The sequence below is a fragment of the Oryza sativa genome, chromosome 12, assembly GCF_034140825.1.
Source record: "Oryza sativa Japonica Group chromosome 12, ASM3414082v1".
Taxonomy (NCBI): Eukaryota; Viridiplantae; Streptophyta; class Magnoliopsida; order Poales; family Poaceae; genus Oryza; species Oryza sativa.
In genome coordinates, this window is record NC_089046.1 from 25,377,227 (window position 1) to 25,403,704 (window position 26,478).

A 26,478-nucleotide genomic window follows, 5' to 3' on the forward strand; every position below is an offset into this window, starting at 1 on the left:
ACAAAATTCCCGATATAATTTTTTTTTCACCTACTTTTTTTTCCAACCAATCACAATTATTTCACACCCTAATATTAATCTCTTAAAGAGACGTAGGTAGTTGTATTTTGAGACAGATAGAATAATAAACAACTTTCAGAACATACTTGTATGTCTGAAAAAGCACATGGTTGTTATGCCCGGTTGTATATAGTCATAACTTTTAAAATTTTGGACCTTAAAAACCTCAGAAATTCTTATAGAATAGACTTTAAATATTTATTTTTAGCAAAATGGAATAATCCCAACTTACTCATAGCTCTAGCTCCAAAAGAATTTTGAGCTAAAAATATTTAGCTTCGAGAATAATTATAGTTTCAAACACGACATAAATACAAGTAAAAGCCATGACCCTAGTGACTCAAAATGCTGGCTCTGCCCCTGATCTAGACAGTTTGAAAAAAAAAAGGAAATCTATATGTGTTCCTGTTATTTGATGCTTAGAGCTCACCCATTAATGCAAACAAGAAAGATGTATATCTTTTCGAAGTTCCTGCAATATTTGAAGACATGATTAGGAAGGAATTATTTTATTGCTTGCAGGCCAAACTAATTAACCACCTTTGGATTTTACAATTTATTAAGCTTTGAATAATGGGTGTTATCGTACTATCGCCCCACAAGAATATGGATAATTAATTTTCCAATTGATCAATAGCCATATTTAAAGTATAAATATTCAACTTCAGTTTGGACACATCGATATAATGTATGCATGTATTATACACTATATTATCTTCAAAGGCTCGACTCCAAGAGTATAATATACGAATTCAAGTAGATGGATTCATGTATGCACTGCGCTGCTGTGCCAAAGAAATTGTATATATATATAGCTAATATTGCTGAGACATTTTTTTTTTGTGGAACTGGGAAACACTCCCAGCTCCATTTTTTCATTAAGGAATTACTGAAAATAAATAGTCTTACAAGACAAGCGAAATTACCGAAAATAATAGTCTTACAAGACAAGTGGAATTACGGTACTACATACTAGCAAGCTAGGTTTAGCTAGTCACGACACACGACAACACGATAAAAGCAATTAACTGCAGATCATCTCACAGAGTACGTACGGGCTTAAGAGTACTTAGTCTTACAGATAGTGCAATGGCATTAAAAAAAGCTACTCGAATTTAATTAATTATTAGCACCAGGCATTAAGGAGCGAGGTGTCTTGCTAGCTTCTGATCATGCTACGACATGGTACTTGGTTATCTTAGGAGAGGCCGGCCACTGGAGTTAAGCAGCAACACCACCAGTCGTCCGGCCTTCCTGTCAAAAAAAAAAAGTTAACAGATATATCACATACTTCATATTGCAAGACCAAAACGAGCTCATCAAAAGAAAAGTATATATGATATTTTAATCACTATGCCAATTAATTTCTTGAACGTACAAGATTATCTATCTATAGTTAGGATGGCATTGTTGTAGATCAACCAAAGAAAACATTTTAACTTTCAGGTACATGTACACTACTGTCTCTGAATCATTGGATAGCTAGCTAGGTTATTAGTTCCACATTCGCATTAACTGCTTCATATGTATCATGGTCCCATTGGGCCTACATGATCTCCTAGACTAAATAACCCCAAATAATCACGTTCTCTATTAGCCCTTGACAATCAAATTCATCATTAATCAACCAACAAGGGAGTCAGCTAGCTTCTCAGATCTGGCAAACGAAGTTCCACTACAAGCTAGTCCGAGTGTCTTTCAAGTATCCAATTTGTTGTTTTTGTCTCTACTAGTATAGGTTTGTTTTGAATTTACATGCATATTGATCGAGCTTATCATTTTTTAAAAAAAATAATGAATTTTTGAGCGAGACATGCATAAAATAAGTGGATTTCCCCTTAAGAATGGCTTGTCTGTTTAATATCCTCCACCCAAGTAGACAGAGAGAAATTTGGAGGGATTAATTAATTCCATACCTATTGTGACATGAAATTAATCCCCTCAATCCCCTCTAATCTCTTTCTCATATGGATTTTAAACGAACAATAATAATAAAAAAAGGGATTGAGGGGAATTAACTTTACACCATAATCCCTTGTGAGAAAGAGATTAGTTGAACAAAGCCTAGGAATGAAAATCCACTTCTATATAGTATATATACAAGTACCATTCTCGGCGCATAGAGGATATATAGATTTTCTCGAGAGCGCTGTTCGCTTATACTACTTGAGAAGGCAGACATGCATATATATATATATATATATATATATATATATATATATATGTATATATATATGTATATATATGTATATATATATGTAGATATATGTATATATATATGTATATATATGTATATATATATATATGTATATATATATGTATATATATGTATATATATATATATGTATATATATGTTATGTACGGCGTGCTAAGTTGTTTTATGGTAGAGAATTAATAATTACTTCAGATATGGCAAGTTATACTTGTATCTTCAACAAATAGCTTGTGCAGTTGTGCTACACTAAGAAATTATTAAAGAACTCACATGAATATATAATGAAATACTTATATCTTCGACTATACCCTTCTTTCTTTGGATAATGAAATACTAGTAGATGAATACTCCTAGACAGGTGAGAATAATTAATTACTAGACCAGTGAACACGCTCAACTCAAGGTCAGACGTACGAGGTGATCTGCTGCCTCTTTTTCGGCGCACCACCAAACACACTACAGTATGGCAGACTAGCTACAAATGGTCTTCAGATCATTGAATCTTTTGTAATTAGCAATTATCATCATCACTATATTAATTCATTAACAAAGTTGCTGAGATAGTCAACAAAAGTTTGTACCCTGAAGCTCATGATGAGCCTTAATTCCAAAACTACCAAAAAAAAGGAAACTGTGTTCATCATATATGATAAAACATATTAATATGTTGTGTTTTACGCGGTGGTTGACCAGGCTAATTAATTGAAATTGTGGTCCTCCAAAATCTCTCTAGTTGTACATATACGAGAAAATTAATATGCATCTCTCCAGTATAATAACATGGCCAAGATTTATCCAAAAATAACGATTTTGCTACTACAAAAATAATATTGGATAACTTTCAAACGCACCTAGCAAATATGTGCTGCAAAAGAGTATATATAGAGCATATATACCTGTCCTCAAGGGCTGCAGATGGGATTAGACACACTTTACCCTAGCCGAGAACAACCTATACAAGTTACAACATGTCAAAGACTTTCAACTCTTACAATTATTGGCTAAATAAATTAAGATGCTAAATTTAAATCATACTCATCGGTGATGTCAATTCCATCCAGGATTACTTTTGCAACAATCCGTGCAATAAAATCTCCTAGGTGATAAGGTATCATTAATTCAATCCCACTGTCATCCGGAAACTTTTCTTCCTCATTGTTTGTCTGCAAAAAGGAAAAAAAGAAAAAAAAGAAGCAAACAAATTCAAATAATAAATAATAAACCCAAACTATTTGATTTGTCGAATTCGATCAAGTCCCTTAATTATTATTGTCTAATATTAAGATTTGTTTTGTAACTATACAATGTATCCTTCAAAAGATGGTGCACAACATTTCATAAGAATGAAATAATCAAATACTAGATTGGACCATGCATGATTACTTAATGAGATACTCCGATCCATTGGTTAATTCAAAAAGTCAAAGTACACGTAAAACATTAAATCAAAAGTACTTTATATAACTTGCCTCAAATCGATAGTCTTGATCTGCACCATGCGTCATTACGTCTCTAGAGAATCTAAAAGCTTCAAAATTTGTTTTCCCATAAGTCCTTCCATCTTCTTCAGCTTTTGTAACGATGTCCTTAAAAAATACCACATTGGACACTTTGGTTTTCCAACCACTTGCGCAAACAGCAGTTTTTATCGCAGTTTCCCACTTGTCATTTTGATCACCACCCTGATAGTTTCTATACAGACCGATAATGAAGCAACCTCTCTCATATGATGGCATAAAGCACATATGTGTCTCAAGAAGTAGTTTGTACTGGTTAGATAAGACATTTTTGAATTATCTCGAGGTTTCTAAGACGGAATGTAAAATTACTGAAGTAAGGTGGATATGTGAAACGCAGTCGACTATCCCGGCTTCTAAAGACAAGCTCTATTTCTTCAACAAATTTTTCCATATCATTTTTCATTCCCTCATCACCAAATTTTTTTGGCTTTTTATGTTTTTGAACATGACCACGGCAAACCTTAAAATCTGCCAATGTGAAATCCCCATTCCAACTCTTGCCTTTCGAGAAGGCTTCCGTGAAGCACTTGGTCCAAGTTAACAGAAATAGGCACCCTTCAGGTGTGATCTCTAGGGAATGGTTTTGATCAGGGAGAAGAGCCACTGTCAAAAAGGTTTGTCGTGCTGCATTCACATATTGTTGTAGAGTGATGGTCCTGCAATCACATAAACATTTTTTTAAAGAACCATTTTTTTAAAAGAAAAAAAGAATCTCGCACAAGCTAGTTATTAAGCACAGGTGACAGTTGCAGTATTCTTGATGGTTCTTGCACTGGTATACCAGTTTAATGGGATGGAATATGGATGTGTTTTTTTCAATATGTAAGAATAAAACATCCTGCATCTGGTAACATAACTTGCAGCATGTTGCCTCCATGATAAATATACAAGAATCACAAGAATAGGAGATTCCGTACTTAATAAGGATTAGCATGTGATGTGTTACGACTTATGAGCATGCTTTCAACAAAATGAGTGCACTATTTTGATGTTAACAGAGAAATTACCTACATCTACTGGCATGATTTGTAAACTATCTGCATTCATTTTAGTAAAACTAGAGAAATTTTGAAACATCTAAGAATCATTTGCAATTCACAGATCCCAACTGTTCTTCGAGAATACTCCATAGCATGACATCGGTAACAGAAGGCATTGATGCAATTGCAACTACTACGTACTAGAGTGGTTGTCACTGGAGATGTCAGCGACTCGAAACATGCTTTGACTGGTCACTCCTTCAGCCGGGAATTCAGGTTATAGTCCTTTATATACTTTTTTCACTGGGCACCTTCCTTCTATGATGTTTCCAACATCTATTATTGTTATTATCAATTTAATTTTTCTCATCAACTAATAATTTCTTTGCCTATTGACCTCAGTGGGAGAGGTGCCGCACTGGATATTGTTGTTTCCAGTGTGCGAGCTTACCTGAGTGCCCTGAACAAAGATGTCCAGTTTTGTTGGGCCTATCAAGGCTAATAGTGAAGTACTATCTGAAAGCAAAAGAGTTCAAGCCACAGAATGAGTCTTGACGTTCCTTTTGGGTTTTCATATCCGATGGTTCTATGTTTCGCATTCCCAACAAGGAGTATGTGCTTGTTGAAACATGTTTGTTCCGCCCCCCCCCCCCCCCCCCCAAAAAAACATGGTTTTCCGTTTAGTGCAACTGCCTCGATCGCTTGCACAATCACCAAAGCACTCCAGCAAAACCATATATAATTTCCATGAATGTTGTCTTAATTTTTTTTAATTTAGTTAAAAAAACCACACAAAAAATAATATATATAACAGCAGTGAGCACATGCATGAGTTGTGTTTTTGAGAGATCTAAAACATTATTGGCGTACGGAAACCAAGCTCAATAATCCCACCAAACTAAAGCTCGCAAAACTTGACCACAGCATTTGACGTCGAATTAAAGAAAAGAAAAAAAAAACACATCTAACAGCTTAGGAAATGTATAGCAAGGGAATCAGAAGAAGTTTCTTGTTCACTTACTCGTCAGCCATGGTCAACACTCCTTCACTTCACTTCCCCGCGCGCTCACCGGCCAGTAGATCACCACGGCTGCCTAGCTAGCTGATCTCTGCAAAGAAAGAAATGGAGAGATCGATGAGAGGTATTCGTAGATCTAGATCAGACATAGTGAGAGAGATCGAGTACTGATCAGTCGAATATATCAAAGTAATGACATGAAATATATATTAATTTCTTGCTTAATTACCTTCCCTGCCTGCGCGAACGGGCTAGCCTACCCAATAGCCAATGCAAACCAACCGGAGAGCCACTGTCTCGAGCTTGGCGAGACGACGCTAGCTGAGAGAGACATAAATATATAGGAGCACAAGAGAGGCCGACCGGCCGGGGAGCTGGAGGTGAAGAGAAACGTACGGATAGGATCTACTCTCCTGTTCTAAAATATAAATATTTTTAGCATAGTAACAAGTTAAATATTTTTAATTTTAAATATTAATAGCAAAAAAAAGACTAACAATGTAAAAGTAATGTTACTAGATTTATCATTAAACAAACTATCATAATATGAAACTTCTTTTATTTAAAGCATCTTATTTCTATATATATTGTTGGTCAAACTAGTATTTTGGAGACCGTGTCAGAGTCTAAAAATGTTTATATTTTAGAACTGAGGGAGTACTGCATATATGCACTTAATTTGCGTTTAAAAGTTTAGTTATTATTAGACTCAATGCTAATCGGCTGAATTGTAAGTGAGAGCTGCAAGCGGAGTATAGTTAGTACTACTACATACTGTAATGTCGTCTCAGATCGAAGAAAAATAATACCGTATGATTTTTACTGTAAAGAAGTGGAGTTATTAAAGTCAGATGAAAAATGAATACTATACCCTGTAGCGTGCTAGTGATCAGTCCGGCCTACTGTAGCGTCCAGATGCGTATATACGAGATACGTCATACGTCTATCTAAACCTACAGACTTTACTGGCTAGCTAGTAGCTACGTCCTACTCATGTCATATGTAGTACGTAGTAGCTCGTATTATACGCCTGTGCGCATATACGAGAGTTTACTCCATGGATCAAACATTCACATCGGATGTTTAGATATTAATTTAGAGTATTAAATATAGATTAATAATAAAACTAATTGTATAAATAAGAGATAATTCACGAGATGAATTTTTTAAGCCTAATTAATCACATAAGCTAATCATGGATTAATTAGGCTCAATAGATTCGTCTCGCGAATTAGTTCAAGGTTATGGAATGTGTTTTGTAATTAATCTATATTTAATACTCTAAATTAGCATCCAAACATCCGATGTGACAGGGACTGGAAAATTTTAGCCCCATTGGATCCTCCTGGGAGCGTTCTCGTGGATCCTTCCTCTCCCTCTCCAACCCAGTAGCCGGATCGTTGTACTCCCGTTTGTTCTCAGGGAGTTCTTTTCGTCGTAGGCGTGTGGTCTAGTTGTTTTTCTCTTTTTCTGATTATAACCTCCCAAGTTTATGGTCTTGTAATTTTTTCTGCTATATCAATATGAAACCTCGCACTATCTAGTGCGGTTCGTTAAAAAAAAACTTCTTCGTACATGCCCGGCCATATATTTATCATGGCTCTTGATAGCCCTAAAGGCCGCGGTGATGAAGTGCGGATTTGAAGGTCGAATCATATATGTAACTATTTTTGCAGATAATATATACTACTCCCGTCCCAGAATATAAGCATTTTTAGGGTTAAATAAGGGTATTAAGAAAGTAGTAGAATTAAATAGGGAAATGTTGTGATTGGTTTAGAAGTAGATGTAGGTGGAAAAAATTGAATGGTGAAGGATTCTGATTGGTTGAGAAAAGAATGTTGGTGGAGAAGTTGTTATATTTTTGAAATGCTAAAAGTTGTTATATTATGAGAGTATAATTTATTTTGGCCTTTAGTTACTTCGAAACGCTATAACCAACTACTCCCTTCTTCCAAAAATCTGATCCCTTCTTCCAAAAATCTGAGACATATTTCATTCTATGGTTTTTCTAAAAATCTAAGTCCTATGTGTAGTCCCTATGTGTTAAATTTAATTGTTGATCGGAAACCAAGAAGCCATTTTAGTACTTGTTGGTTGCATGTTTATTGGCTTTGCTACATAGTGAGCGAGTTAATTGCTTCTTGGTTTTAATGAAAAAGAAATACTAGATCTCAGATTTTTGGAAGGAGGGAGTATTATACTATAGAGTTTACAGTCAAAACGACTACACTTTACAGATCGGGCACAACTCAGAATCAGGCGCCCGATCTCGGGATAGGAAAATCGGGTGCCCACGTCATGCTGACGTCAGCATGATGCATGCGTGCAAAATCACTTTAAACTAATTTTTGTCTTAAATTATTTATCTAAATTATGATCCGATTGCACCATTAAATTCGTTACAATTAAATCTTTAAAACAAAACCACACATGGATATATTCCGACGAAAATTTTTTTAGCTTATTATTGAATTATTTTTAAATGTTGCACTTTATTCCACCAAATATATGGGAATTGTTTCACTAAGTAGATCGAAAATGTTTCAATCGTTTAAATCGGGCGTTGTTTCACCTTATATAAAAACAATGTTTCAGCAAATAGCGAAAGAACGTTTCAGTCACTGCAACATTTGATCTATACATAGTGAAACATTATAAGTACACTAGGTGAAACATTTTTGGTGGAACAAAAAATGAAACGAATTTCCTTGATAGAGTGTTTCCATAATATGTGGGTGATTTGTTGCAAAAGAATGTTTCAATTCATTGCAACATTAGATCTATACATAGGGCCTGTTTGGCACAGCTCTAGCTCCAGCTCTACCCCTCCTAAAGCTAGAGCTCAGCCAAACAGTTTCAGCTCCAGTAAAACTGGGAGTGGAGCTGAGTGGAGCGCTCTCACAAAATGAACTAGAGTTGTGTAGCTAGGTTTAGGCAACTCCACAACTCCACTCCAGACCCAACTCTTGGAGCTAAATTTAGGAGTTGGAGCTATACCAAACAGGCCCATAGTGACACATTGTGAGTACACTAGGTGAAACATTTTTGGTAAAACAAAAAATAAAATGATTTTCCTTAATAGAGAGTTTCCAAAATATGTGGGTGATTTGTTGCAACAGAGTATGTGGTGGAGACACGTGGCAAGTGGGGGCAGGGACATGTGGTGGGCCTAGTGGGCACGTGCGCGGGGGGCGGGGGGGGGGGGGGGTGGCGACCGATTTTGCTCCCTCCCCCCTTGTCGACCGATCGGGAGGATTCCCGTTACAGATCACGTGCAAGTTGACCGATGGTGTTCTCTGCAAAGAAAGAAAGGGAGAGAGGGTTGAGTTTGTGGATGTTAGAAATTAAATGATCATATATTAGAGAGTTAATTTATTGTGTGTGCGGGCGACCAGGGTGAATCGAATAATGACCTCAAAATTTTAGGGTGTGTTTGGTTGAGCTGTGGCTTTTAAAAAAGTAGCTGTGGGTGGTGGTTTTTTTAAAAGTAACTATGGAATATGGGCTATGGCTTTTGAAAAAGCTCGTTTGGTTCAACAGCTGTGGCTTTTGAAATAACTAGTTCCGCTGATAAACAGGCCCTACGTGTCATACACGTTGAAAAAAAAGAGGGAGAGATGGAGATGGCCATGGCCATCGACAGCTTCGGCGGCGGGGAGGTGGCTCGGCAAGGAGGAACGGCGGTGGCGATTCGGCGAGGAGGAGGACGCGCGGCGGGGAGGAGCGGCGGTTCGGCGAGGAGGACGCGCGACAGGGAGGAACGACGGCGGTGGGGAGGACGATGGGCGAAGGGGTGGCGGCGCCGGGAGGAGGAGGCAGCGGTGACATCGTCGCCGTCGACCACCTCACTTCGTCATCACGCGGCGGCGGCGGCGGCTGGGGACGAGTAGGGTACGGCGTTGGCGGGGATGAGCAGGGGTCGGCGTTGGCCGGGACGAGCGGTGGCGGCAGCGGCTGGTGAGGACCAGCAAGGGCGGCGGCGGCGGCGGTGGGTGGGTCGGCGTCTGCCGGGATGAGTGACGGTGGCGTCGGGTGGGGCAGCGTCGAGCGGAGACCAGTAGGGGCGGCGGCGAGTGGGACTGGACGGGAGGCGGCCAGCCGGCCGGAGGGTGGCGGCCGGCGGCGAAACCCTTCGGCCCCCGTTGCGCTCCACCTCGCTGCTGCGATTCACACGAGAGAGACGGGGAATAGATTCAAATAAGACGGACGGTCAAACGTTGGGTATGGAAACCAGAGTTTGTCTTTTTTTGGGACAGAGGGAGTACAAAATACTAGTAGTACTTGTAGAGCTGCACGTTCGTGCTTGTGGCTGAATTTTTTTACTGTGAAGTGAGGGTGTTTGCAGTTCCCGAAAAAAGTTGGAAGTTTCAAGAAATTGCAACGATGTGATGGAAAAGTTAAAAGTTTATGTGTATAGAAAAATTCGACGTGACGGAAAAGATAGAAATTTAAAAAAAAGTTAAAATCTAAACAAGACCAACTCTAGAAGTTGATTTATTTTGGGACATATAAAGTTAGTACGTACGTACTACTGTAGTCTACTCCTCTCGTGAGTCGTGGAGTATGCGTTGCGTTGCGCTTTGTTGCATACGAGTTGGCAAACGACAAGTGTGTACAGGAGTTGAAAGGCACCTTTAATTTTACTCCTGTTGTTGGCTGGGAGTGCACGCGTGTCAGATCGGTAAAGCACTGACCGTAGAAAAAAAAAGAGGAAGTAACTCGTGAGTAATAATAGTAACTATTCTTTTTTAAAAACATCACATCAAATTTCTTTACACATATATGAAAGATTAAATATAGATAAAAAAACTAGTTGTACAGTTATAATAAAAATCACAAGACAAATCTTTTAAGTCTAATTAGTCTATAATTAGCTATAAGTATTACAATAACTCATATGTGTTAATGACAGATTAGTTAGGCACTCAAAAAGCTGGAATTGATAATCCCTAGATGCCATCGATATTTTGAGGCAATTACACTAAACTGGAGGCCTAATTGATCGTGTTAATCCTCCCCATCTTTATCTAACATATTTATCACTAAAAGTTATTTTTTTTCCTTTACGGAGGGTGTACCAAAGAACAGACCACCAATAAAGCTTCAAAATGCATTGTTGGGCAACACGACCACAATCTTTCTGTTCGTCTGCAGGATACTCGACCTCTGCAGGAGTAGGAATTATAATCCTATGCGTAGACTACTACTACTACTATAGTACTCTCGTGAGTCGTGGAGTATGCGTTGCGTTGCATACGAGTTGGCAAACGACAAGTGTGTAGGAGTAGGAGTTGAAAGGCACCTTTAATTTTACTCCTGTGGTTGGCATACTCTACAGACTAGCATTCTGCGCCTACTACGTGCGTACTACTAGTAGGCTGCTTCTGCTGCTGCTTGCCCACGCGCATAAAGTCACTTTACCTCTGGCACGGCGTGAATCACACGAAGAAGCTCGCCCACGCGCATAAAATGCAACTTCATTTTGATTTTTCGTTCAAGCAATGGATTATTTTGTTATTTTTGGAAAGGCACAATAGTAAACTCTCCATCTCAAAATAAAAGAAATTTTAGGATCCCTCTTTAGCCTACGGTGCATATCATTTTTTTAACATTTTTAATGACTTACTTCCTCCGTCCAAGAAAAAGCTAACCTAGGACTTAAACGGGACATAATATATTACTCCCTCTGTCAAAAAAAAAAAAGACAAAATCTGAGTTTCCGTATCCAATGTTTGATCGTCCGTCTTATTTAAAAAAATTATGAAAAAAATTAAAAAGATAAGTCACGCATAAAATATTAATCATGTTTTATCATCTAACAACAATGAAAATACTAATTATAAAAAAATTTCATATAAGACGAACAGTCAAACGTTGGACACGGAAACCGAGGATTTATCTTTTTTTGGGACAGAGGGAGTATGTCCCATCCAAATCTAGGTTAGCTTTTTCGGGACAGAGGGGGTATGTCTTTGAAATCACATATAAAATCTATTTACACCATTGTACTCTACATACAAAATGTGACAAAGCAATATCTATGTTGAATATATTCAAACATTTTATTAATTTATTTAAATGGTAGAAATAACTTAGCTATGTAATACAAGTAACTCTCTATGTATAGCATTAGAAATAATTACATATGACTGAGTTGAAATAACTATGTAGAGTAAATTAATTCACAAACAAAACGTAGAGAAGTTTTTTAAATAAGTGCATTTATGAAATTAAATTCGATAAAATCTGAAAGTAATTTAGAAGTAACTTAGCACAAAAATAAAAGTAAGTTATTACAACATTAGAACTAAATTTATTGTAGAGAGAAAAATATGGTCTATATAAAAATTACATTTAAAGTCTACAAATTATAGAATTGACTAAAACCAATAATTAAAATAATCAACTTAGAGCATTATTAATGTATAAGAAGTAACTTAATCAAATCTAAAAGTAAATTATATATATATATATATATATATATATATATATATATATATATATATATATATATATATATATATATATATATATATATATATATATATATATATATATATATATATATATATATATATATATATATATATATATATATATATATATATATATATATATATATATATATATATATATATATGATAAAAGTAATTTACAAACCTAAATAATTTTCATCATAATATAATCATGTAAAATCTTGTTATAAATATTTAATTACAACAAACTCAATGGTGTAATCGGATTATTGGTCAGATAAGTAATTTAAGAGAAAATTTTATAAAAATAAAAAAAAGGCATGCATGTCTAATAGCAATATATATATATATATATATATATATATATATATATATATATATATATATATATATATATATATATATATATATATATATATATATATATATATATATATATATATATATATATATATATATATATATAGGACACTCATATGGGGCACCATGGTATGTAATGCACAAAATCACTCAAATTTTTCAAAATTTTCAAATTATGAGTATATACCTAGTTATAATAATTCGATTCATACCTATACCTATCAACAAACAACTCAAATTTAACTTTATTTCACAATCCATGATTACATACCTAACTAATTATATGTATGGATGCTATATACCTAGAATCAAAATCTAACAAAAACAAGTTCAAATTCAGTACAAACTTGTTTTGAACTAGTTAGTAAAGTAGTTAATGTTAATACCTAAGTAATTGAAAAAGTTTCATACTCATTTGAATTAGGTATATACTCAATTTCAACAATGGTGCCCGGGCACCATGGAGCACCGAACAAATTTAATATATATATATATATATATATATATATATATATATATATATATATATATATATATATATATATATATATATATATATATATATATATATATATATATATATATGTATATATATGTATGTATGTATATATATGTGTGTGTATGTATGTATGTATGTATTTCTCTCATATATGAGTGTCGCTAGTAATTAAGCCTAAACCGAGAAGCTTCTCAAATTAAATTAGATTTTTGTGATCTTAATACTATGAATATTTTAAATATGCTCTTTATCTATATTTGCGGTATTAGGACATCACATCCAACTAAAATCACTTATACTTTATACTTTAAGATAAAGGAAAGTACAGAGACGTACGTAGCGCATAAGGGCAACACCGCAACATCTACGGGCTACGCGGCCTAATTAAAAGTTAAAACCGATTCATGGCTATGTGCCTATGCAATAATTCAAAGATACTCCAGTATCCTACTACTGTGCATATTCATGTGTCTAACCTAATCCCTCCGTTGGAAAATAAATAAATCGCTCAAATTCGGTGAAGAATTATATATATATATATTTAATAGTGGGACGTGACTACACAGCTAACTAGCTACCACTCCATTTATGAGATATCCTATCCACCAATACTTCAAATAAAGTTTTCTTTTAAACTACTCATCCGATCTACGATCTGATTACACCGTTGTGTTCGTAACAATTAAATCTTTATAACAAGATCTCACATGATTATATTTTGATGAAAAAATTGTAAATTATTTTTATAATATATCTAAATTACTTTTAGATTTCACTAAATTATTTCTTAGACATATAAAAGTAAATTTTTACTTTTTATAATATATTATAGAAGTAACTTGTAAAAAAAGAAAGTAACTTTAATGCATGTCTTTTTTCATTGGACGTGACTACACAGCTACACTCCATCTAGTGTCTCCTTTCAACTTGAAAAATGCAATAGTATGTATCTTTTTTAATCTCTTTAATAACTTATATCTTTTAAATCATATATTATTTTTAAGATCTATTTGCATCGTTGTACTCCACTCAAAATATGTGACAACGAGATCTATATTGAATATATTCAAATATTTTATTAATTTAAAAGTCATTTATTACATGTTAGAAAGTAACTTCATGTTATTAGGAAGTAACTATTACATCTTATACATGATTAATTCTCATTAGTTATTCCATCAATTTTATTATAATCCATCAACGGTTTTATCTTCTTTTCTCATTCTACATGAAAAACAAAAATAAAAGAAAAAAACAATCGGTAATTGTCGACGAGTGGTACTCGTGGACCAGATGATTTGGGTATTGGGGTACATTGGAACAAGGATCTACGTAATACGACAACAAGCAGACAAAAAGACAAGGATTATACTGGTTCAGGCCCCTTATTTGGTAATAGCCCTAGTCCAGTTTATATAAGATTGATGATGAGGAACCACATATTACAAAAGAAGTAAATGAAACGGACGATACCGGTGAGATCGTAGTCGATGTACTCGACGAGATCTCCCAGTTACTTGGCTCCGCGTACTCCGGCTCCGTGAACTATGGTGGGTGTGTAGGCGATGAAATTCGATGCCCTGCACCCCTCTCTGGGGGTCCCTTTTATACCGTGGATCATCTTAATGCCCAAGTAAGACTCGGAGACATTGGATCTGGTATGGTATAACAGAATCTCTATCCCTTCCGAGTAGGACTTTGGAAATCACTAATCTCGTAGAGATATTTCCGTAATTTGCAATAGATTCCGACAACGTATACGGAAACAATCCGTATATGTGAAGGTATACCATATCGGTACATTCCATAAGTCGTAGGATAGGAGGTATGCCTTACCCGTAACCCTGACAGGAGCCCCCAACTTCAACTTAAATGAATTCACGTTGTCGCCCGTGACTTCTCCTGTCAGCAGCTTGTCGTACTTACTTGGTCGATCTCGGTTCAAAACTGTAGAGACAGGAAGTTATCGACAACGCTAGAGGGAGTCCAACAGTTCGAATATGAATTTAAATTGAAGTCTGAACAACCGCCCTTAACAGGCTCCTTGAATTTTCGGCGACAATCTCTCTCCTTCCTTAGAATACGAACCGTCAGATAGTGCGCCAATTTAAAGGGATTTTGGGATACATTTCGAGTCCGTTTGCCAAAAAATTCCCCAACCTTCCAGCAGCCTCGAATCCTTCGTCTCCCCAGAAAGCCCTAACCTTCCTCGTCTTCCTCCGACGATCTTCTTCCAATGGCGGACCTCGGCAAGTCCTCTTCCGACGCGGCCAGCCTAAAGAAGCTTCACACTGACGGAGCTCTCCCCTCCAAACAAACTATGGTCAGAGAAGACGGAGGTACTGATCCCTCCCCTGCCTTAGGTCGTACTCCCTCCATTCCAAATTGATCTACATATTTCATAGGTACACTAAGACCAAAAAAAGCTAATAACTCTCTTATACTACATTTACTCTAGCAACAAACTTAATGCATGCACCATCCCCACTATTTTCTAGCCAATAGCAAATCAAGATATTGTATGTGGGTTATAAATACTTGTGTGCATGGATGCATGCATCAATGTCCATTTACTCTAATGCACAAATAACGAATAGACTTAATGAATGAACACAAATATGTAGATCATTTAGGAATAACCTCAAAAAGCTATATATAGATCAATTTGGAATGGAGGGAGTATGGTAAAGGTAGAAGATTTCGTCCGTTGCAGTTTTTTGCCTCCTCCTCGAGACTCAATCTCCTTATGCCATCCCACGCTATCGAAGCGGACTCGCTCCGTCTATGCGTCCTGAACCCGAAGATAGAGACCCCAGCTAGACCTTTAGTTTAGTTGCCTCGGGTGAGCTGAACTACCAGAACTAGTTCTTTACAACTCGTACCCCAGAGCCCTCTATCTAGAATAGCTCTCTCTAGATTTCCCAGCTAGGACACACGCTGGGTACTATTTGTGGAAAGTGATGCTTGTGGGCTTACTACTTATATGCTTTCAGCAGTTATCCTCTCCGCACTTGGCTACCCAGTTTACCGTAGGCACGATAACTGGTACGTCCTTCCCGGTCCTCTCATACTAGGGAAAGGTCCTCTCAATGCTCTAACGCCCACACCGGATATGGACCGAACTGTCTCACGACGTTCTGAACCCAGCTCACGTACCGCATTAGTGGACGAACAGCCCAGCCATTGGAACCACTTATAGCTCTAGGTGGCGAAGAGCCGACATCGAGGTGCCAAACCTTCCCGTCGATGTGGACTCTTGGGGAAGATCAGCCCTGTAATATTCCAGTGGTTGCCGCAAGGAATGATGTCATAGCTCCTGCAAAAGTAATAGCAATCAATACCTATAATCACATGAAAACCATGAAAGCCAGTTGCTAAGAAAAAGGTAGAACCGTAAATACTATCCGAAATAGTGGAGGGTGCTTGGTAATATTCCATTCCTTGAAAGCCAGTGGATACTAGAGCCAGCCATAAAAAAAAAGAAGTATTTTTTATGGCATGTGAGATGATCGCGCCTAGTAGCCACATATCAGCTGCAACTTTAAATTGGAATTGCTTGATTTGACAGAAAGTTCGAAGAAGAATAGACAGAAGACAGACTTATCGACTAAGAACCGAACAACTACTGGAGTAGACGGTTAACAATCATTGGGTAGATGAGCCTACATACCGTCAACTTCTTGATCGCGGAAAAGAGGATATAGGAGAGTTGTGTAGTTCCACTCCATCTACAAAAGAGAAAGGCTCCGCCTACGCTCGTGAAAACAGGTTGGTCCTCCAACCAGATGTGTGGATAATGAGGCCACCTTCACAACCTTCTCCCTTCTATCTTTATCCAAAGTCAGGTAGGGTGGTTCGCTTGAGTCGCTCAACCGTCCCTTTGCCCCCCCCCCCGGGCGGGGCTCGGTTTTTGGGAAGCCCGTTCCCACCGCGCTCACGGCCCGGCTGGCCTGCCAGCGGTAGTGGGAATTCTCCCGTTCCCTGGTCAAAAAAGGGTTGGTTGGATGCGGGATCTACTCCACGAGGAGCGGTACGGACGTAGATGATATCATCACGACCTCTCTTTGCGTACCGCTAGGGATGCTTAACGCCACTTCGCCAACTGGCATCAAAAGAATAAATTTGAAGTGGCACCTGGCTCGAGCGAATTGATGAAACGAGCCATTCCTTTAGAAAATAAAATAAATAAATAAGTAGAGGCACTTCTCTAACGTGCATGTTGATCGCTTTTGTATTAGTGGCCCTATAGCCCTTTTTATAGCCCCCTAGGTCCCTTTCCATTAAATCAGGTTTGATTTGAGTCTGAGTGGATACTGTATCAATAGACTATACTATATCAGTACGGGACTAGAGATAGTAGGGGAGATCCTTGGATCAGCCATGAATTGTCCTTCTTTTTTACCTAAAGTGCAGGAGCTGCAAAAGGACTATAGCTGGGTTGAATTATCGAATTCCTTATCCAACTTTGAGATCCACCAAACTGTGTGGAAAAGAAACACAAAATCCAAGAGAAACCAAATCATGAGAAAAAACAAACCGATAGCATTGACATTTCTTTGTCACGCTTCGGGCTAGGTCATCAGGATCCAGCTATCATGGGCATCGCATTATTGCAAATTCCAAAAATGCAATTTTCCATATTCCTAGTTACGCATTTACTTACGGCGCCCAGAAAGAAGATTTCTTTTCTTTGCTAATTCCTCTCAATGAAATTTGACTTCCATGTCTGGGGCTGACAGCTTTCGTGTACTGAATTTCTATGAGATTCTCTTGTCCGCAGGAACAAAAAGCTAGTAAATGAAGTACACGAAATTAGGATGTTCTAGACAACGAAAAGCTAAACAAAGAAAGGAATGGCAATGAGTGGAAAATCCATTTGCAGTCTTTTTCGGCAGGACCTAGACACGGAGGTTCGGGAAGTAGCGCATGACAGCATTCACTGGTGATAGGACTGGCAGCACAAAAAGGCCGGGACGCAGGCTCCCGCAGAGGAAAGCCTAACGAATGTCAGATGCAAAGCCCCCTTCTCAAAGATGGAATGGCCCAGCCCAATAAAGGAAGGTTAACGTACGCGATGCCTTCCATTTGTACGAATGCGAACATACCCGACGAAAAATCTGATGATAGGAATACTCGAGAGCCAGTTGTTAATGTCTTATAGCCCACGAAGAAGCAAGCTTCCTTGGGAATGGAGAGACCTAGAGGAAGAACAACCCGGCCGTATATGGGTCATTTCTCCTCATCCTTGTCTCTATTTGTTAATTGCTCGCTACCCGTAGTGGGCCTTGAGTAGGATTTAAGCATGGGTTTCGAACCATCTACTTTTCCTTATCCTTATGGGAATTTAAGAGAGAGATCACTCCACTGAGAAGAACAATGGGGAAGAAAAAGTAGTTTTTTTATTTATTGCAACATGCTTGTTGATTCCTACCACTTAGTCTTAATTTATTGTATCTTCCCGGAGTTACCTCGGCTGAAGGCCTGATTGAATAGCAATCTCGTCTGGAACTCCGAGACAAATGGGAACCATGCCAGCACCGCCACCGGGACGAAGGTTCTTTTGCTGATCTTGAACTTCTACGGTCTTTCACTTCTGCACCTCAACCCCAATTCTATTGCTTTCCTGAGCATCTTCGCTCATCTTTGTGAGGCCTATATTGGGGTAGTGCCTTTCCTTGACCTTTTCCGTTTTTTCTACGAACTACGCTGGATGGAGGCCGACAGGGTCTCGAGATGTTGCGGGTTTCGCCTGCGTGACGACATGAAAGCGAGATACATCCCCTTTCAATGCCATACATCCCAGACCAAATGGTGATTGAAGTGGTTTTATCTCGAGCTCAAAGAACTTGATTCGGTTCTCGTCATGCCCGAGAACCAACCGATTCGCCAAGAATGCTGGACCTCCAAACCTCTTCTAACCCCTTCGCTTGAGGCCTTCGCGAACATCATCGGTGGCTTGCGAGAACAGGGGTTGACCGGGTATGAAGTCGCTCAAGACTTCATTGCCCAACGCATCCAACCGCTGCAGGCCCGTGCCCACCCCGCGTTTCACTATGAGGGGGCTCTTGACGTGATACGGATCTCGTCGCGGGGTACTCGTTCTCGTGTTGCAGTCCCCTTCTTCCTTTTAACAGTGATCTCGTGCTCGTAATTTGACATGTTTTATCTGCCTCTTTGCATTTCAGATCTCTCCGCCGACGTCGTGACGCAGCGGGTGAGGGACGTGCTGATCAACCTCGCCTCTGAGGCCAATGAATTGCCCACCCCTCTCTGCGACAAGCCTGTGGCCGACATGTTTAAAAAAGTAATTTATCTTCTAAGTACGAAGACTAAAGTATATATTACTCTTAAAAAGTATTTCAGTCAAATTATATATTTACTGACGCAGTAATTTTAGGTGTTAGACACCAGACATATTATTTTATTATTTTTGTGAAAACGGAGAGAGAAATAGCATGAAAAGTAACAAAATGCTCCCATGTCGATAGACTTTTGTATAGACTGTGCTCAATTTGAACTAGAACAATCCCCTCTTCTTGAACCCTAGGTTTTGATGGCGACAAATAGAGGGACCTAAAGTGAACTTATTCCATCTTGTTTTGCAAAGGAATAAGTTTATTTGTGGTCACTTAACTTTACACCCAATCCGATTTTCGTGCTTCAACACAAAAACCATATACGACCGGTCCCCGAACTATCAAAACAAACAAGGTCCCTCGATGGTTTGGAAGGCGACTTTGATTGATGTGGCACATACGGGGTTGGTTTGACTATGTTTTCATCCCATATGATATTGTTGTGACATTTACATGGCAATTTGATTCCGAAAAAATAATAAAAACCGTGGGTCCACATGTCAGCTAAAAAAATACTCCCTCCGTTTTGAAATATTTGACACCGTTGACTTTTTAGCACATGTTTGACCGTTCGTCTTATTCAAAAACTTTCGTGAAATATGTAAAATTATATGCCTACATAAAAATATATTAAATAATGAATCAAATAATAGGAAAAGAATTAATAATTACTTAAATTTTTTGAATAAGACGAACGGTCAAACATATTTAAAAAAGTCAACGGCGTCAAACATTTCGAAACGGAGGGAGTATAAATAAAGTAGGCCCCACATGTCATCCTTACTCCTCTCATCTCTCTCTCTCCCCTGCACTGCAAGGAGAAGGCAACGGGTGGCGCTGAGGCCGGACCGCCTCATCCACCCTCTCTGCCTGCTTGAGCTGCTGAGGTTGGATTGCTCGGATGTGTTAGAGTTGTGATCCAAATTCATTTACACTTAATAAAGGCCAGCTTCTACCGTAGTGGAGCGGAGGCCCGTCGCCGGTAGGCTTAGGCCAGAGCCCCCGCGGTATGGGTATGGATCCTAATACCTTTTAGGGTTCCACCATATATAAACCTCTTGTAAGCCATCGTGCGGCGTTGTAACCTCACCCCAGATATAGTGAAGATATTTTGCTGGCTAGCGTCCGTGGTTTTTTCTCTCCTGTTTTAGGAGGGTTTTCCACGTTAAATCTCATATCTTCTATGATTAATCTATTGTTTTTTATCGTTTGTTTGCCTATCATTTTCTAACAGGATGGACGGTGAGGCGGATGGCGCGTGTGACCGTGAGGAGGAGGGGGAAGCCGGGAAGGGGAGGTGGCAGCGGCGAGGCGGGTGTTGGTGAAGCGGACGCGGCTGCGGTGCCAGGAGGTGGAGAGGAGGTTCACCAGCGTGCGGCAGCTAGCGGCTCGTCGTCGACAGCCAATGGCAGATGAAGCCTGTTGGCCTGTGGCAGCAGTGGTCGCAGCCAAAGTTGAGGAGGGTGCATCAGTGAGTGCAAGCGAATTAAATTTGCAAATATACTGATAATTTATTTTTTTCTTATAAATATTCAGGCTGTAAATTTTTTGGCACAAATATACTATCGGTCTCGCACAACCGTTGCACGAGAATGACGTGGATATGATCATATGGACGGTCTCGCACGAGAAAAGCGCGAGACCGCGCGGTGTCGCGCAATAACATCGCGAGACCGCGCGGTCTCGCACGAGGAAATAGTGGGACCGAACAGTCTCGCACAGAGAAGGAGCGAGACCGAATGGCTGAGGCGGTTCAAGTGGCTCAATTATCGATTAATTAATCGCTAATCAACCTCATTAATTACAAACTATTCTTAATTAATCACTAATAGGGTAATTAGTCACTAATAATGCGGCTGCTTTCTAAGCAAGCCGTTCGCTCTCTCGCGCTTGTGATGTTCGGTCTCGCTTTTCTGATGCGCGAGGCCGCGTGGTCTCGTGGTGTCATTGTGCGACACCGCACTGTCTCGCGCTTTTCTCGTGCGAGAACGCCCATATCATCATATCCACGTCATTCTGTTGAACAGTTGTGCGAGACTGATAGTATATTTCTGCCAAAAAATTTACAGCTCGAATATTTCTGAGAAAAAAACTAATCAACATTATATTTTTCAAATTTAATTCCTCAGTACACTAGCTTTCTTTGCAGGATTTTTTGTTCTTTCTGCTGTTGAGCACATAACCAACTTCATTTGTTCCCAGGTTGATAACGCGGCAGAGAAGAAGGCTCCTGAATCCAGCTCGTGTCATCCCTACCCAAGAGAAGTTCATCGGATCGATATGTCCCGGTGAAACCTGCTCCGTCTGGATTCATCCTCCTCCAGGACATGCAACCAACTGAGGTACTTGCACTCAGAGCAGAGCTGCTTTTTGTGCTCTTGGATTCTTTTTTGAATAAGAGTGCTCTCCTCCTGAGTTTCGCCGGCCTTGCTTGAACTAGAGCCAGAAGCATCTTCCGTTGTTTTCTCCTGGTTAGTTTTGTTTTCTGCATCCTTCTTTGCCCTAGATTTCGCCTTGGCGTACGTTGACAAAATGGTTGTCGGCAGTTTGACAGCTCAAGTTGTAGCCTTATTGGAATATTTCGGGGGATGGAGGGTTTAAGATGGGAGTTGAGTCCAATGAAGCGCTGTTGGTGACAAGTGAGAAGCCGCCGATCGAGAAGGCCGGTACCAGAACTGACTGAAAACAACAAGGCCAACCACAGCAGTGAGCTTGTCGTGCTTGTTCCTTGAGACAAGTTTGATTGTGACATTCCTGCCACCAGCATCTAGAATACCATTTTGCTCATGGTGCCCTCATGACCTCATGTTTGTCCAGAATGATCTTTTCCAATTGACGCCTGAATGTTCCAACACGAGAATCAAAGGATCATTAGTCTGAATCATGACCATCGTCATAGAAATGAGAGCTCCCTGGCGAACAACATCTGATGTGAGAGGCTCCAACAAGGAAATTAATCCACTTCCAAAGCAGCACCATGTGGGTTGTTTGATTCAGAGAGCAGGGATACAATTCTTGGAGTCTGCACAATCACAACAGGGAAGTGAGTTGTGGATCAAAGCTATCGGTGCTTACTTATTCTACCAATTAGCTGGAAATATTATGAAGAGATGCTGCTTGATCAAACACGTAGTAAGCAAAAGCATGTTCATAGCAGAAATCAAATTTAATGAAGGCATAAAAGTGGAACCATCAAATTAAATAAAGGCATAAAAAGCACACCATTTGATAGTGCACATACCTGCTCAGGTTCATTGTACAGAACAAATCCAAGAGCCATAACTGCAGTCCTCCGAACATCATCACTGACGTCTGATACAGCAAAATGCAGCAGCTGGTGTATGGCTTTGCAGTTCCCCTGGCAGCAAAATCCAACTATCCAAGCGTACGACGCCTTCTTGGCGCGCGCGGCGGCGATGGCGCCGGAGTCGTCGTCCTCGTCGTCGAGCCCGCGGTCGGGCTCTCCGACTCCTCCTGCTTCTGCTGGGCCAGCCGCTGAGCAGCCACGGCCACCACCACGGAGGCCGCGGACGACAACGACCCTCGCCGTCTCGCTCGCTTGCTCCGCCGTTCTCCTCGCCGCCCACCTGCCCGTCCGCCGTCCGGGAAGAGACGACGAAGAGAGGGGAGAGGGAAGAAAAGTGAGAGGGGAGATGAAAGAAAGGAGGAGTGACGATGACACGTGGAGTTCACCTGGGTCTCACTATTTTAATTATTTTATGTGTAACTAACATGTGGGTATGTAGTTTTTATTATTTTTTCAGGATTAAATTGACACGTCAATATAACAGTGAGACAAAGATCTAGTCAAACTAATCACGTAGGCGTCACGTCTGCTAAAACCACTGAGAGACCTCGTTTACATCGGTTTTGATAGTTTTATGGTCCAATTGTATTTGGTTTTTGGGTTTAAGGATGAAAATCGGATTCAGTGTAAAGTTAAGGGACCAAAATTGTACTTATTCTTTTGCAAACAAAAGAAATGGAACACGCATGACAAATGATATCTTAGACCTGCACTCGAACCCAATGTCTACTACTTTTATATTGTAAGACATTTTGATTTTTGTCAAAATCAAATTGCTTTAAATTTGACTAAATTTATAGACGAATATAGTAATATTTATAATACCAAATTAGTTTCATAAAATCAATAATTGAATATATTTTCATGATAAATTTGTCTTGGGTTGAAAATGTTGTTATTTTTTTCTACAAATTTAGTCAAACTTGAAGCAGCTTGACTTTAACCAAAGTCAAACGTCTTATAACCTAAACGGAGGAAGTATTTATCTCTTCTCTTCTCTACTATTATAAAAATTGAAAGTGTTTTTTCCCATTGCTTTGGTACATCATCCGCGTTTGAGACAGTTTTTACGTTTATTCGCTTTTCGAATTAATATTCGTAGTTGAGTCGTTTTTTAATTCGTTTGCTTTTAAAAATACAGGGGTTGTATAAGAAATCTCTTTAAAAAAAACTCACATGCTAATGTGTAAAACAATATCCAGTAAATTTCACTTTAGCTAAACCGTATAACAATAATAAAATTAAGATAGTCTTCACCCGTTTTCAATGCACGGGCATTTTTTTCCAGTATTATAATAAATTCAAGGGCGAATTACAAATATACCACTACTTTTACCCCTAACTCGAATAACCATTAAAAAAACTGAAACTGCAAATTTACCCCTAGAATAGCTTTTGTTTAGCATTGTTGTTTGATGTGTGCAATTAAGAGTCTAAAAAGCAATTCATAAAACCAAAGTGAAAAATCAAGGGCATAAGACTGGTTTGTCCTTGGCGTAGGATCGATTCTCTTCCTGCCTCTCTTCAGACCCTGATAGCACTCATTTGTTCCCTTCCCCCTCCCCCTCCTCCTCTCTTCCTTTAGAAAACCTAGATCCCAAATTCGGGTCAGCGGCTTAGGTGGCAGCAGCAGGCGGCTGCAGTTTGGACGGAGGCGGGCGCTGAGGCGATCGATTCTGGAGGCAGCTACACTACTAACTACTATTATAAAAGTTAGTCGATATAGCGGAACGACGACTAACCTTCTATATCGATTCAATCATTGATCATTCAAGACATGCCAAATGAAGACACATGAACACACGATATTTGTTAACGAGATTCAGCTGAAGTCTATATCCCCAGGGCTCTGATTATGGGCGCTCATCCCCAACCAATATAGCTCCTAGCCGCTACGAGTTCATGGCCACACCGCCATCATCTCTCTGCGTGTCTACGCTACATTGTAGTCACTATGGTTACATTGTGGTGCCCCCTTCTTTATTTATGAGTGATTCTAGGATAGAGTCCGACTCTTACTCTAGTCCTAACACCTATTACAACTCCAAGTCTAACTGTAACCAAATAGTACTAAGTATATTTGACACATATTCTAATAGCTACAGCCAAGAATAACCCGAAAATTTGACAATTTGGCCCTTTTTGAAAACTATTTGCAAATTTGGTCCCTGGCAAAAACTATCACCACATCTGGACCCTGACCTCAGCGCCAAGGTCGATGGCGCTGAGGTTGAACACCTCAGCGCCAACCGCATCGGCGCTGAGTACTTGACGGCCCTAAGGCGAACAGCGCAATGTCAGCGCCGACCGACTTGGCGCTGAACTTCGGGACCTCAGCGCCATCGGGTCTGGCGCTGAGGTCCTACAACCCTTGGTCGAGCCGCGCCCAACAGCCCGGGCCTTCTTTCTTCCTCAGTGGCTGTCAGCTGAGGCGTGGCGGTGCCGAACTATCTCTCTCCTCCCCTCCAAAAAAATCAAAAAAATCCCCACTAAATCGTCGCATTTTGGAGGGGAAATTGTTGGAGGACATAGTGGCAAGGTATTCTCCTCCGAATCCTCTCGTCATTTCGCATTTTTTTGCTTGGATTTGCTCATTGATGGATGAACCCTAGAATAGTGATTTGGGGTTATTTTCCCTAATTAGTTGGTTCTCTACTCTGTGGTTGTGGTTGTTGTTGGTGATGCAATGGTTAGATGCTCATAGAACCCTAATTTTTAGTGGAGATTTTTGGCACTTAGGGAAGAACCCTAATTTTTCCCCTAAATTAGTGAAGAACACTTCATTTTTTTTAATTTTCATCACAATGCGAGAGTTCAAATTTAGGATGGATCGTTACAAATGGAAGTTTGTGTATGTTTAGATATTTATGGACAATTTCGTTGGGGGACATAGTTGTAGGTTATATTTTTTTTATTGCAAATTCAAGTTTTTAAAAAATGCAATATGCTAATATGTCGGTTAATGTTGTAGATGGATAGATTAGTACGATTGCACTATGGTGGTTCGGTGGTAGAGCAAAGTAACAGTGGTAGCAATTTCGAGGGGATGAGTGTTAAGCAACTTATATTTGGTGGAAAACCTAGTTTTGAGGAGTTAGTTTGTCGTACAAAGGATGTGCTGGGGTGGAGCAATCAGTCTATAGCTATACAAGGTAGATATGATGTTGGAGCAGGACCCATTTCACACAAGTACATGCTAAATTTGAATGGGGAGTTGGAGTGGAACACATATGTGGATATAGTGTTGGGCTCCCAATTCAAGTCGCTTGAGGTGGTTGCTTTGAAGCTTGATCGTACTGACTGCAGAGATGATTCTTTTGACCTCAATCGCACACTGTTTTATGATGAACCAAACTATGAAGCATTTGATGATGAAGGAGATATGAAAAGTCAGTCGGTTAAGTCTTTGACAGTTGAGGAAGTCATAGAATCTCAAGGTATGGGGGTTGATGTTAACATGCAAAAGAAGGAAGCAGTTGATGCGAATGAGGGAAGGAGTCAGGAATCTGAAAGGGTGGAGATAAATGTGGAGTTGCAGAAGGAGGAAGCAGTTGAGGCTAATAAGTCAAGCAGGCTTGAATCAGAAGGGGTGGAGGTAAATGTGGAATTGCAGAAGGAGGAAGCAATAGAGGTGAATGAGGCAAGGAGTCAAGCAGTTCCGATAGTTGGAAATCATGTTGATG

At 39.3% G+C, this 26,478-nt stretch overlaps 1 protein-coding gene and 2 pseudogenes across 1 annotated transcript; all 3 read right to left on the reverse strand.

The window, feature by feature from the left end:
* Window positions 1-891: 891 nt before the first annotated feature.
* Window positions 892-6,127, reverse strand: LOC9268071 (uncharacterized; annotated as a pseudogene).
* Window positions 6,128-21,510: 15,383 nt separating this feature from the next.
* On the reverse strand, window positions 21,511-25,138 carry LOC112937467 (uncharacterized). Its single transcript, XM_066306109.1, has 3 exons — window positions 25,128-25,138; window positions 22,730-23,075; window positions 21,511-22,510 (listed from the first exon to the last, which is right to left on the reverse strand). The coding sequence occupies exons 1-3, from the start codon at window positions 25,136-25,138 to the stop codon at window positions 22,442-22,444; spliced, it is 426 nt and encodes a 141-aa protein (XP_066162206.1). The 3' UTR covers window positions 21,511-22,441.
* LOC136351222 (26S proteasome non-ATPase regulatory subunit 1 homolog A-like) lies at window positions 21,756-22,385 on the reverse strand (annotated as a pseudogene).
* Window positions 25,139-26,478: the final 1,340 nt, after the last annotated feature.